Source organism: Leucoraja erinacea, chromosome 1, assembly GCF_028641065.1.
Source record: "Leucoraja erinacea ecotype New England chromosome 1, Leri_hhj_1, whole genome shotgun sequence".
Lineage (NCBI taxonomy): Eukaryota > Metazoa > Chordata > Chondrichthyes > Rajiformes > Rajidae > Leucoraja > Leucoraja erinaceus.
Window position 1 is genome coordinate 162,363,835 of NC_073377.1, and position 14,849 is coordinate 162,378,683.

Below are 14,849 nucleotides of genomic sequence, written 5' to 3' on the forward strand. Positions count from 1 at the left end.
TTAAAAATAAATTGGGTTCCTCTAGAGATAGAGGCAATATACCAAATATGGAAATTATTAAAGCATTTGGATGTTTTGTATCTGAATCTCCACTGTAGCACATAGACAGGATATGCTGAACGCATATAAAACTAAGGAGCCACTTTCAGGTTGATATATTTACAGCAGTAAATATATCAACCTCTGCCTCTTTGTTTTCAAAATCTTGAAGATAAAGTTGTGGATGTCGACAGAACTACTATTTAATGTTGTCAGTTTACTTTAAGCCTGTTTTACTTTTCCTTGCGTACATATTTTCTTTTCAATCTGTTGCATGCATTATGGATTTAAGTTTCAAATTTATTCTTTGAGTTGGTTTGTGCACAGAGTTGACGAGTTATATTGTAATTGGATGTTAATATAGTACCTCTTATTTTATACATTTACTGTCCTTTTATTGTTGATGTGGTAACGCTTAGTCATGTGGTCTTGGAGCCAAAGAATTGTTCATTACATTTAATAACATGATGCCATGGAATGTTCAGCATACTCCACTCTTGCAAGATGCGACTTTGCTATTCAAATATAAGTATCTTATTGAGCTTTGAGAAATAGAAAAGGCATATTAATAGAATAAACTCTGCATACTAAAGGTTCCACTGTTTGAATAAAGATTCATGCATGAATGTCTGTACTTCATTTGTTCTTCTTTTATTTTCTTGCTTTCTCTACAACCATCTTGCATAGGCTGGAGGATTTTCCTACTTCACCTACAAGTACAGGCAAACAAGAATTTCTGTATGTTAAACTAGCATGATTTTATCTTGCATTTTTAACTTAGAGGAATTTTTTTTTAAGATATTATTCTGCTCCAGTATCATGCTGTAACGTTATGCTTAAAGCAATCCTTGGAACGATGTGTTGATTCCTTGTAAGGTATAAAAATGTTAAATGTTGTACTTTTAAATATTGTGGTTTCCGTTGCATTGCACATTATTAATAGTTAACTAATAGTAAGATTTTTAATGCCGAAACTAACTTGTGTATATATATATTAAGAAATGGTGATTTTTCATTTTTTTAATAGTTTGTAAGCTATATAATTCTAAATTGATTTACAGTGGTGTAGTTTAATTTGATTTAAGATGTGTGAATTATTCTTTAGATCTATTAAGTACAGATGCAAATCCAAATTCATTGCATACATGTTTACTATCAGACATATCAGTACTTATTTTAGAATCAGGGTTAAGGTTAGATTTGTTTAGGTGTCATTAGAGTACAGATGACTGCACATTATGGGAAGGTTGTGTTGCTAGAAAATGGTTCATATCACTATCTGTAGTGCAAAGCCACGTCATCTGCACATTCATCAAGAGGCCCGAGTTGAAACATGAATGTATGTTTGCTAACCTACCTGTTTTTCACTTAACTCCTGTGAGAGCAAATGTTATGCTGTATTTTTGGATAGTGATTAGTGAATTCTCTGATGAATTTCTGTTATCTGAGCAACTGTAATGTGGGGAGGTCCATATCGATTAACAATTTATTGTCCTTCGTGCTTACAGAACCCTGTTAGTCACATCCTCCCAACCTGAAAATATCCTGATTCCCTTACTCTCTGTTGTGTGTACTATCTCTCCTCCCTCCATACACAGTCCTAAGTGCACTCATTATGTTTTATGGCCTCTTGTGAAGTTCCTTGCTTTAGGCTTTCTGAAAGTCCAAATACCCCCCATGTGGTTCCCTTTTATCTATTATGCCATTTGCAATGTCAAAACACTCAGATTTGTCAAACATGAAATTGCTTTCATAACTATTTATTGTCAGCCCAGTCCTAATATTTTCTTGGTATCCTACTATCATGTCATTAAAAGTAGATACGATTTTCTCCCCCACTTATGTCAGGCTAACTATTCTGTAGATCCCCATTTTAATTTCTCTCCTTTTATTCAAAATAACAGGATTACACATGCTATATTCCAATCCGTTATTCTTGAGTTGATTACATTTTGTAAGATGGAGCCCAACACATCCCTTCTCTTTATGACATTGGGAGGCAGGCCATCAGTTACTGGCAACTTTCAAACCATTAATTCCTCAACATTGTTATTAATGCTAATTTCTTTCATCTGATTTGCACTAAAGACGCTATTCATCTCTTTTTCTAAGGTTTCTATTATTTTTCCATGAAACCGAACACACAATATTTGTTTAATTTCTCTTCCATTTCCATATTTCTCAGTATAATTTCTCCTGTTTCATTTCTCATCTCTGCACTGTGATCAGTTCATTTTGAAATTAGCCAATATTGTTTAAAGAATATTGAAGAATACCAACCAAAATATACTGTCGCACAGGTGTTATTTTCCTGACTCTTTTCCGACGTGATCAGGCCATTTGTATGTACTCAATGCTTATTTCTTAATTAATAATTGTAAAAAATAGGTTTTTTAAAAATGTGCAAGCAATGACTTTTTTCACTCAATTTCAAACAAGGAGCCCAAGTTTTACTCCCTTCTTGTATCTGCTTTGCTGAACATTAATTACTTCTGCAGCAGTTCAATTCTGTGTTTGTGCGGCACTGCTCTGATCATTGCCTGCATTATCGACCTGCCTCACAGTTGCATGGGGGGTGTTTGGAACATGAAAACAGATGCATGTTTGTAATCACTGGGGGAGTAGTCAGTGGCCAGACACATGGAAGATATTTTGTCCCCTCTCTGCCATGTTTTCTCTTCTCTCCATGTCAGCTATTTGATACGGTTGTGCTGGTGGGTATTCTTATTTTGCACAATGCCTTGCAGCAACATTATGCTGGCTGTAATCTTTACAAGTAACTGCTGTTGGGAATTTGTGCACATACCTCTTTATTGTACCCGTATTGAGGGGCTGGTGGAGGAATGAATGTTGCATTTGTAAAGGAAAATTTCACTAATTTGTCTTTATGGGTTTGGCAAATGTTCAGGCTAAATGTAGTACAAATATCAAAGGTTGGTGAAATCTAATTAGGAGGTAATATGTTTTATATTTATTTTATGGTTCTTAATATAGGGACGTTACAGAAGGTATAGAAATGGTCGAATCACAAGGATGTCATCACATAATTGCCACACAGGCTTGCACAGTTATAGCTTTGTTCACTGCGCTGAGTTCAATTTAGTTTATTGTCACGTGTACCGAGGTACAGTGAAAAGCTTTTGTTATGTGGTAACAACAGAACGACAATACATCGATCCATTTACAGTGTATAGATACACGATAAGGAATAACGTTTAGTGCAATGTAATGCTAGCAAAGTCTGATCAAGGATAGTCCGAGGGTCTTCAAAGAGTAGTTCAGCATTGCTCTCTGGTTGTGGTAGGATGATTCAGTTGCCTTCAGAAACTGTCCCCGAACTTGGTGGTGTGCGTTTTCACATCTATACCTTTTGCTTGATGGGGGAAGGGAGAAGAAGGAGTGGCCAGGGTGCGACTTGTCCTTGATAATGCTTGATTAGGCCTTGCCAAGGCAGCGTGAGGTATAAATGGAGTCAATAGAAGGGAGGTTGGTGTGTGTGATGGTCTGGGCTGCATCTACAATTTTGCTGCAAATTCTTGTGGTCTTGGATGGATCTGTTCCCAAACCAAGCTGTAATGCTTCCTGATAAAATACATGAAAGAGTATGCAGTATTGTTATGAAGGTTTACATAAATTGCATTTTAATAGATTCTTTTCATGGGCTCCAAAATAGATTACAAAATAAAAATATTTCGATTTAGCACAAGTTAAGGGGGAGGTTGGCGGAAATGTCCTCACAAAAAGACAACCAGAAAAGCAACTTTGCTGTCACAAATTGCTGAATTAAAGCAATCAATTTATATTTTCACAAGGAATTATGGTGTTGGTTCAAGAGTTAGATGACTTGTGGACAAAATAACGATGGGATAAATGACCTGTTTTTTCAGAATAGCATTTAACAATTTTACATTTGTTTGAGGTCTCCAGTATCATTAGTTCCTAGCTTTTGACGACTTAATGTCCTTTGCTTATCTTTCTAGAACTGTAGTTAAATGCAGTATTGCCAAATCTCAGGCTCTCTACAGTGCCCAGAGAGGACTGAAGACCAACAACACAATGGTTATAAAAGTAGGAGCAATCAGCATCAATATCCCACAGCATCCTGCTACACTACATAGCATGATGGTTCGGAGCTCTCACCAGCTATCCAAACAGATTTCTGATCTCATCCGTCAGCCATTGGCTTCGTAAGCATTTTTTTTTAATCTCTTGTTGATGTACTGTGCATAATGTACACTAATAATTTACATTGGTGGATTTTGAAAACATGCAAAAATAAGAATTGCTTGCTGCAGATAAGTCCATGTAATTTGTGCTACTTACAGTCTGGTATATTGTGCTTGCTGCTCATTTTGCGCTCTTCTCTACACTGTGGTGACCAATGGAAATTGCATGAGCCATGAAATGTCATGGCTTGCTACTCCAATGTTCTGTCATGATTTCACTCTGAGCTTGACTTCGATGTCAGGGTTTATCTTCATCTTGGTGTAGATTACATGAACAGAAGATAATGTGGTTTATAAGCGGGAATAACTGCTGTAAATATCAGAATACAGTTGCATAAAACATGTATACAACCCAAAGCCATGACAATGAGGTGGTTAATAACTAGCAAGGCAGTTCACAGTCATGGTTGTTGTCGTGTTGCTCATTTTCCTGAGCTGGTCGGGGTGCGTTGCTCTAAATTGTCTATTATGCCTCTGGCTCGGATTCTGCTTTTATGTTGAATTTCAGGGGCAGTAAAGTTACTCAAATCGATTAGTAATTTAGATTTTCCCCTCAACTGAACCGTACATTTGTGAGAAAACAGGGAGCAATGTCGGCTTTTCCTAGCGAGGGAACCAATCCAGGTTACTACTTAGTTAGGTATATAGCTCTTTGGCGAAGGCCACAGTCAAAGAAAAGGTTCTAACCACTGTAAAAAAATCCACCCTTTATCAAATCTACCCTTTATCAGCAAGGTACTGGAGAAAATGGTATTCAACCAAATACAACACTTTCTGAATCAAAATGACATTTTAGAGAAATTTCAATTCGATATCAGAGCAAATTACAGCACTGAGACTGCCCTGATGAAAATAGTCAGTGACCCAAGAGTTAGCACTGACAAGGACAAAGTCTCAGTGCTGATCCTCTTAGACCTCACAGCAGCTTTTGACACCACAGTATTCTTATAGATCGCCTAGAAAACTGGGTCGGCCTGTCAGATCAGGTTCCAATCAAATATAAGTGGAAGGAAGTACTTTGTTAGCCTTGGAGACTATGTATCACAGCTGCAAGATATTCCCTTTGGTGTAGCACAAGGTAGCTGATTTGGCCCCCCACTTTTTTCCTTGTATATGCTGCCGCTAGGAGGAGTTATCAGACAGCATAATGCAAATTTTCTAAGTTATGCCAAGGACATTCAATTATACCTCTCTGTCGAACCCACTGATGCAAATGCCTTAAGTTCTTTGACCTGTTATTTTCCATTTTAAAAAATGGATTAATGCTAACTTTCTTAAACTCAACCATGACAAGACTGAGATTTTATTATTTGGATCAAAACCCAAGAGAGAGATGTTACTCGGTAAACTGGGAAAATTGACTGCCTTTGTCAAACAAGAAGTCACAAGCCTGGAGATAAAAACTGACAATGATCTTAATTTTAAATCTCACAAAAATAAGGTAACAAAGTGTGCTTTTTATCACCTCAGAAATATTGCTAAAGTACGGCTTTTCTTAATGCAACACGACTGTAAAAAAACTCATACATGCTTTCATATCAAGCAGACTTGATTACTGTAATGCCTTATTTACTGGTCTGCCTTCAAAATCCAACAACAAGTTACAGCTCATTCAAAATGCCGCAGCCCGACTTTTAACAAATACCAAGAAAAGAGAACATATTACCCCAGTATTATACTCCCTTCATTAGCTCCCTGTGAGATCCAGGATCGACTATAAAGACCTCCTTCTTGTCTATAAAGCCCTAAATGGCTTAGGAGCGGCATATTTTACAGACTGCCTCCTTCCCTATGCCTCTACTGGAGCGCTCAGGTCTTCTGATGTCGGCCTGTTGAAGGCCGCAGCAATAAGAAAATTGGTGAACCAGCCTTTTTGAATTACACCCCCAAGTTGTGGAATACCTTTCCCAGGGCTATGAGAGACGCCCACGTTGACATTTTTAAACGGCAGCTAAAAACTTATCTTTTCAATCAACCTTTTAACTGCCTTTACCTCTTCTGATGACAATGTAAAAATTACCTTTATTCTCTTGTATTTATCTCAACATACCTTTCAGCAGCTTGTGTGCTCCTATAGTATATGGGACTCTGTTTTTATTTTTTGTCCTTTTATACACTCCATTTTTTATTTTATATTTCTTATATAAATCTCTGCTTTTTATGTTATTAACTGTCTATGTCCTTACTGTCTAAAATTGTATTTTTGTTGAAACCTGGGTTTTTGTGAAAAGCACCTTGGATTATATTCAATTGTGTGAAAAGTGCTATACAAATAAAGTTATTATTAAAGTGTTGGACTAACTCAGCGGGTCAGGCACTGTCATCCACAATCTGACGTTTAACACATCCAGGTCTATTTTCTTCCCAATATGCTTGCCCATCAACAAATTCTAAAAATAATTTCTAATTACTTCCCAGGACCACATCAACAATTCTAATATAACCGGGCAGAATAAACAGGCTGTAAATCAAAAAGCTACTGATGTTGGAAATCTGAAATAAAAACAGAACATGTTGGAAGGACTCAGCAAATAAGACAGCACCTGTAAAAAGTTTAATGTTAAAGTGGAAGAAATATTTTTTTACATCTTAGTGGGAGCAGGCAAAGATAATGTCTTTGATAGTGCCAGGTCAGGGTTATCGAGATGTTTACATTGGTTACAGAGCTGTCCGCTTAATTGATTAATGAGGGTGTTAAAGTTGGTGAGACTTGATGAGTAGAATAATAATTAAAAGAGTCAAAGTTGAACAGACTTTTACTAAGTCACCCGGGTGAAATAGGACACAGCCAGTAATGTGCACCTAGAAGGTACACAAAAATGCTGGAGAAACTCAGTGGGTGCAGCAGCATTTATGGAGCGAAGGAAATAGGCAAAGTTTCGGGCCGAAACCCTTCTTCAGACTGATAGGGGGTGGGGGGAAGCGGGGAGAAGAAAGGAAAAAGGAGGAGGAGGAGCCCGAGGGCTGAGGTAGGAAGGGAAGGAGACAGCAAGGGTTAAACTGTTTCCGGTGGGATGAGGAGAACTTCTTCAAAGTAGGCATACCTTGAGGAGATTTCGCAGTGGAGTAGACAAAGTGTTTAAGAAAAACTGCAGATGCTGGAAAATCGAAGAAACTCAGCGGGTGCAGCAGCATCTATGGAGCACCTAGATGGACACTTGCAAGCTGCTACAACTCTCCTGACTATACAGAGAAATTACAAGTATCTTTATGCTGATAAAACAACATTATCACATGGTTGGTTACACAAAAAAGCTGGAGAAACTCAGCGGGTGCAGCAGCATCTATGGAGTGAAGGAAATAGGCAACGTTTCGGGCCGAAACCCTTCTTCAGACTGATCGGGGGGGGGGGGGGTGGGGACAAGAAAGGGAAAAGGGAGGAGTAGCCAGAAGGCTGGGGGATGGGAGGAGACAGCAGGGGGGCTGAGGAAGGGGAGGAGACAGCAAGGACTCGAGTTTCTCCAGCTTTTTTGTGTAACCTTCGATTCTCCAGCATCTGCAGTTCCCTCTTTAAACATTATCACATGGTTCGCAGGCATAAGTTAACAAAGAGCTCAGTTACATACAATGAAACCCTTCAAACTAACATTAAAGAGATATGGGAGTATAGAGATACATGGCCCAGCTGCATAGGCAAGAAAGCACTATTGTATTCATTGCAACCTCCAGACATAACACTGATATGGCAAAGAAACAAGATGCTAGGGAACGGCTGTTATCTCTGTTCCCTTTAGTTAGTGAAGGTCATGTTCACAAGCTTCTGCAGACTTACAGAATAGTCAATCTTTACATTTAACTAGCATTCTATTCACAAAATGGAGGTTGCAGCTAACATGAATAAAATAGCTAAATAAAATGGCGGGGACCGCTCTAGCTCTTACATTGGGACTTGGAGAGGAACACATTAAAGCTGTAAAATATACACAGCGCTGCTGCTGAACCTGTAACCAAAAGTAGAATGCCAGAAATACCTGCTATAAACTTATGCATCTGTTATATTAACTTGGTCATTTTTCACCCCCATTGCCATTGCCTGATGTGCTGGGAATTTCTAGCACTCTCCATTTCAACATTTGTTTTTATCATTTCCTGGTATTATTAAACATTCTCCATTTGTGAATTCAAAAATCTTTCAAATATAAATTTGCATTAACCTGTTCAAAAGCAGGGTTATGAAATATTACTAAGGTCCTTCTGCCGAGGCTCAAATGTTACTTTGTTTATTCTGTTTAGCATGCCAGTGCAAAGGGAGGACGTTTCTACACCACAATCTTCTGAGAAACCACCTTCAAGTGTCAATCAGACTCCTGTTGAAACAAACGAATTTCCTCAGCTGCCAGAGGGGTTGGAGAAGAAGCCAATTGTGCTTAAATTTAGTGCCTTATTGGATGGCATCACCATTGGTGCTGCATTACTGCCGTCTCTTAAAGCGGAATACAAAATGGGCAGGATGAAAAGCCATGGAATGACAGGTACGCATTTGTCAAAGTCTTCAAAAGCTTTCCAATGGCATGAAAATGATTGATAATGATCTTGATCAGAATCTTAAGTATTTAAAAAAATAAATAATAAATTCCAATCAATGAGTGAAAATGTCAAACTACTTCTGCCAAGGACATTTGTTTTCTATAATTAAACTTGGCTCTATAAATGGTGTGTCATTTTACATGAGTGGAAACAATAATTACAGGATAGGTGGTTCAAAAGTTAAAATATGAAGCTTGACTTCTTAAAATTGTAATTGATAGCTTTCTTTGAAATGAGCTGTACTTCGTCAACTCAGTTAATTGGATCTATTGATAATTGCCTGGACTTCCACAGACTAATGTGGAGGGACTGGTGGGATATGGATCACAGGCAGGCAGAGGAGATTAGTTTAACTTGGCATCATGCATGGCACAATCGTTGTGGACTGTGGGAACTTTTTCTGCACTGCACTGTTATCTGGTGTTGTCAAGTGTCAAATTGCTGACAGAGATTTTACGTCAGTTTAGACTTGAATGTACAATGCAATTTATTCTCTGTCCAGTTTTAAAAAATAATTCATAAAACTACATTTTATTTTTGTAATGGTGATGAAGTTATTGCTATTTATGTAACTAAATAAGTTATCACACTGTAGTTAAATGAAATCAATGCATTTGATGCAAATTTCCACCTTGTCAACGATACTTGAAATATAGATCTTGTCGTCAAAAATGACGTCAACATAGATTTTTATTGGTGCCAAGGTTGTGTTGTCAACCACCGAGTTTGGTACTTATCAATTCAAGGTATGACTGTTGCAATTGTTTCAATTTTACAAAATGTTTTAAAATGTAGGGGATTTTAGTTTTATAAATTATTGCCATCATCACGTGTGTGGCATCTCAATTTGGAAATCTCCCTGATTATTTTCCAAGTAAATGTAAGGAGAACAGAAGCAAAGTCCTCTTCAAACTTTATTCCATAGCTACCACTTTCCTTTACCTCCTACACTGTTGTCTCAACCCATCTGTTACTGCCCAAATCTATATTTTTTTGTTAACTCCACCTTGAATTATTTAACTGCTCAGTTTACTGGCCCCTCATTTTATCCCTTCATAAATTTGACCTCTGGTCCTTATCCTAATCATTCTCTTTCAGCTAACCTACAGGTCCTGATCCTACCAATGGCTCTACTGCTATACTTGTAATATCCATATACGATAAGCTTGTGGCCTCGGCCATTGTTTCCCATTCTGTCTATTTCCCATTGTAGAATATTTTCATTTAGTATTGAATGTGGATTGGAAGTTACAGGGAAGACACCTGTCTCTATCCCCATCTTAAAGTTCTCAGTCACTAATCGCACATGAGGAGATCATGTCCATCCATTTCCTGGCCAACCTAACTATCTTGCTGGAATTTAGAACCGCTCCCTATCCTAATCCATTGAGAGAGAACACAGGAAAGGTATGCTTTTTTCTCAGTTATATACAATATTTATTAACGATTTAGACAAAGGAATGTAACATGTCCAAGTTTGCGATTGCCACAGAGCTGGGTGGCAGTGTGAGCTGCGAGGAGGATGCTATGAGGCTGCAGGGTGACCTGGATAGGTTGGATGAGTGGGAAGATGCAGTATAATGTGGATAAATGTCAGATTAGGAAAAGGGGAGGTGCAACGATGTCCTTTTACATCAGTCACTGAAAGTAAGCATGCAGTGGTCCTAATGCAGTTGTACAGGATCATGGGGAGACCGCACCTGGAGTATTGTGTGCAGTATTGGTCTCCTAATTTGAGGAAGGACATTCTTGTTATTGAGGGAGTGCAGCGTAGTTCACCAGGTTAATTCCCGGGATGGTGGGACTGACATTATGAAATAATGGATCGACTGGGCATTTATTCACTGGAATTTAGAAGGATGAGAGGGGATCTTATAGAAACATAAAATTCTTAAGGGATGGGAGAGGCTAGATGCAGGAAAAATGAGTCCAGAACCAGGGGTCACAGTTTACGAATAAGGGATAGGCCATTTAGGACTGAGATGTGGAAAAAACCTTTTCAGCCAGAGAGTTGTGAATCTGTGGAATTCTCTGCCACAGAAGGCAGTGGAGGCCAATTCTCTGGATGTATTCAAGAGAGAGTTAGATGTAGCTCTTAGGGCTAATGGAATCAACGGATATGGGGAGAAAGCAGGAACAGGGTACTGATTCTGGATGATCAGCCATGGCATAATGGCTTGAGGGGCCGAATGGCCTACCGCTGAACCTATTTTCTATGTTTTTAACAGTTAAAAGTGATTGGAAATGTGATCATTTGAGTGAAATTGTCCAATAACCTTTGTACAACCATGAAGTTAATACTGTTGAGTTTGGTTTTAGTTTATTGTCGCGTGTACCAAGGTATAGTGAAAAGCATTTGTGTGCTAACCAGTCAGTGGAAAGACAATACATATTACAATCGAGCCATCCACAGTGTACAGATACATTACAAAGGGAATAACGTTTATTGCAAGATAAAGCCAGTCCAATCAAAGATAGTCCAAAGGTCTACTCTTTAGTTGTTGGTAGGATGGTTCAGTTGCCTGATAACAGCTGTGAAGAAGACTGTTTTCACTTGTTTATTAAAGTTTTGATAAAGCTGCCTCCCTAATATTTTCATTGTGTCAATGCTTGAACCTCAGTTAGAAGCTGTCTGTTGTTTAGAAACATGAGGGAAATACATGAAAGGTTTGTAGTTATTGCAGCAACTATGCGGATGGTATTAGCACTGCATGTTTTCCAAATGAAAAAACATTAAAGTTCTATCTTTCCATATTATTTTTTAGTAGACTTTGTTATGTAATTATCAAAAATAGTTAGTTAAAGCCGTCATAACACCAATATAAACTTTCTGTTATTACATATTTTTTTCCAATCACTAGGAGCCCAAACGAGGTTCACATTTGAGTTGCCCACTCACAGGCTGCGCTTCCAGTCCAAAGTAACACCTGTTGACATGGCAGCATTGCCGCCATCAGCCAGCCTTAACCTACCGCAAGTTACCATGTCTGGAGAATACATCATGGAAGAGCGTGAGTGTCATTCAGACAAATCCTGGAACGCAGATGAATTCCCATTGAAACAATGCAACTACCTACAGGGAAACTATTTGCGATGTGTTGCTGAGGTATGCCTGTTTAGAAAATGCTATTGGCATCAAACCAATTGTGTATTATGTTTAAAAACAATACATTTCCGTTCAATTGTATTGACTATGCTCGTTTGTTTGCAGGTTGGTTCTTTTGAGCACAACTTAACTACAGACCTTTTGAATCAGCTGGTCTTTTTACAGAAAGTTTTTATGAAAGAGGTCAATGAAGTTATTCAGAAAGTGTCAGGTAATCAATACATTTCCTTTTGGGATGAAATTACTTGAAAGAGCCTTTGTTGATCAAGCCAGCGATCTTACCTCCCGAATAAAATTCAATAAGAACCTAAATGTAGACTACTACAATTTCCTGTTTCTATTTTCGTTTGCATGCTTTGAAGTGTGTCAATGAAAATGTGACTCTGATATTTGTAGTGGTGGGGGTGGGAGAAGAGAGCATGTGGTGAGAAGTCTTACTGGAGCTTCAGGAGGAGGTGGTGGAATACCAGGAGGAGGTGCTGGAATACCTGGAGATATGAGGATGTAAGTGTAAAATTAGGGCTTAGGTTGTGGGTTAAGGGCTTGCACTGCCACAGGTGGAGAAAGATATGATTGAGAGGCATTTGGGTAGACACATGTATATGCAAGGAATGGAGGGACATGGATCATGTGTAAGCAGAGATCATTTAACCTGGCATTGTTGGCTGAAGTGCTTGCTGAACTTTGCTGTGTTCTATAAATTTTGTAATTCTATGAATGAATACAAAGATTGCTACAAAATGGAGACTCTCAGAAGTTGTTATGAAGATAATGAGATAAGAATGTGTGTTTGAAGGGGTAACTGCAGGTCAAATACTTTGCAGTTTGTAAATAATCTTGTTCAGTTTCCAGCAATTGCCAAAGGGAGGAATGGAATTAATGGGAGGAATGTAAGTTTCTAACAAGAACAAACGACATTGGTTTTGGTTTCCAGGTATTTAATTTGGGGAATTTTCTGTTCATCCAGTGGTAGTCCAGACTTACAATTTAGAGGCAGCAGAAGATTTAAGATATAATGGTAGACACAAAATGCTGGAGTAACTCAGCAGGACAGGTAGCATCTCTGGAGAGAAGGAATGGATAACGTTTCGGGTTGAGATCCTTCTTCGACATATGGTTATTCTTAAAATATATAACATATTCTTAAGATATATGGTTCTGAGTTAATGCTGGTTGCCATAACAGCACTTTTGGAAGATGACATTTTATTTTGGGAGAATATTGATGTTTATGTTTAGAACAAATAGAAAGTTAATACGTGTAAAATTATGTTTTATTTCTTTAGCAATGACTGCATAAAATAAGAATAGAGTGATGTATTTCTAGTCCTGACCAACCAAATTGAGAAAGATGACGGACATAATCACATCAGAAGGTGCAGACAGGCTGAGAATAAACTTTAGGTTAATTCTTTATGCTATCCAAACAGATCAAATATACAATACATAGTCACAATCAAATCAAACTTAAGTACAATAGATATTATTGTTCTTCTTAGAGAAACTTACAAAATTCTTAAGGGGTTGGCCCGGCTAGTTGCAGGAAGATTTTTCCCGATGTTGGGGAAGTCCAGAACAAGGGGTCACAGTTTAAGGATAAGGGGGAAGTCTTTTAGGACTGAGATGAGAAAAAAAACATTTGTGGTGAGAGAGTGGTGAATCTGTGGAATTCTCTGCCACAGAAAGTAGTTGAGGCCAGTTCATTTGGCTATATTTAAGAGGGTGTTAAATGTGGCCCTTGTGGCTAAAGGGATCAGGGAGTATGGAGAGAAGGCAGGTACAGGATACTGACATGGTTGATCAGCTATTATCATATTGAATGGCGGTGCAGGCTCAAAGGGCCGAATGGCCCACTCCTGCACCTATTTTCTATGTTTCTACAGACACTACAGAGTGCAGAAATGGATTAGCAGGGATTCTATTTGAATAGAACTGTTTGCACAACATTGGTAATTTGAATCAGTGCAATTTGAATATGCAATAGGGAGACAAAAGTGCTGGAGAAACTCAGCAGGTGCAGAGTGTTTCTCCAGCACTTTTGTCGCCTATTTCCTTCGCTCCATAGACGCTGTTGCACCCGCTGAGTTTCTCCAGCACTTTTGTCTACCTTCGATTTTCCAGCATCTTACGTTCCTTCTTAAATATTCAATATGCAATATCTGGCTCACAGCGTGGGATCTGCTGGCCCATCCTCTAGGTGACAGGCCTTGAAGGCCTACTCGACAGTGGGGCTGAGCCTTGACCACAGACACACTTGAGGATTCAGGAAAAGAGACTCAAGGGACTTGTCAAATGAGATCAATCTTCTTGGCCTAATTCCACCTCCAGGTCAAATCCAGCTGGCATAGGTCTGTCATTATAAACTGTACATCATACTGTTGGGTAGAGGTTTTGTACTGCATAACAGTGGAGTACAGTTCTGCTCATTACAGGTTCACAGCATGTAACAGTGGGATATAGAAATGGTAGGCACAGGTGTAGGAATGACATAAGAAGTGCCGAGATGTGGTGAGAGGTACAACAGCGGATCGCTGATTGAAGCAGTGAGAGATATCAAGAGGGCTGCGGAGTGACAATAAGGAATCAGTGGAGAAGGAGTGAGTATAATAGAGAGGTGACATTGAAGGGAGCAGCAAGTGCAATGCAATTTGTGTGTTTAAACATGACTAAAATGTCAAACATGTTTCTAGCGAGTGGCTAAGATGCAATATGGCCTTCCATGGAAAATGTCATGGAAGTAAAAACTATTTTCACTGATATATTCCTGTAACAAATGTTGAATGTTAACATCAATCTGCAGGAGGGGAGCAACCAATACCACTATGGAATGAACACGATATTTTAATGGATGGAGAAAAGCCCAAAATTTTACTGTACTCTTTGAATCTACAATTTAAGGTAATGAAAATATTGAATCGTAAATATGGGTGTCATTCTGTATTGCATTTATCT

The 14,849-nt window shown here is 38.5% G+C and overlaps 1 protein-coding gene and 1 long non-coding RNA gene across 3 annotated transcripts in view; one reads left to right on the forward strand and one right to left on the reverse strand.

Annotated features, from left to right (window-relative positions):
• kiaa1109 (KIAA1109 ortholog) overlaps positions 1-14,849 on the forward strand; it is a 298,241-nt gene that overhangs the window by 199,973 nt on the left and 83,419 nt on the right. Inside the window, exons 50-55 of one of the 2 annotated variants that reach the window (XM_055647191.1) lie at positions 727-777; positions 4,020-4,226; positions 8,499-8,737; positions 11,654-11,898; positions 12,004-12,109; positions 14,698-14,795. In XM_055647191.1, the coding sequence (XP_055503166.1) occupies positions 727-777; positions 4,020-4,226; positions 8,499-8,737; positions 11,654-11,898; positions 12,004-12,109; positions 14,698-14,795 (946 nt within the window). The remainder of the gene's footprint in view (positions 1-726; positions 778-4,019; positions 4,227-8,498; positions 8,738-11,653; positions 11,899-12,003; positions 12,110-14,697; positions 14,796-14,849) is intronic. The other variant, XM_055647198.1, reaches the window with a different exon arrangement.
• On the reverse strand, positions 2,332-6,267 carry LOC129704259 (uncharacterized). Its single transcript, XR_008724709.1, has 3 exons — positions 5,932-6,267; positions 4,363-4,520; positions 2,332-3,621 (listed from the first exon to the last, which is right to left on the reverse strand). It is a non-coding gene; the product is annotated as an uncharacterized LOC129704259 (long non-coding RNA).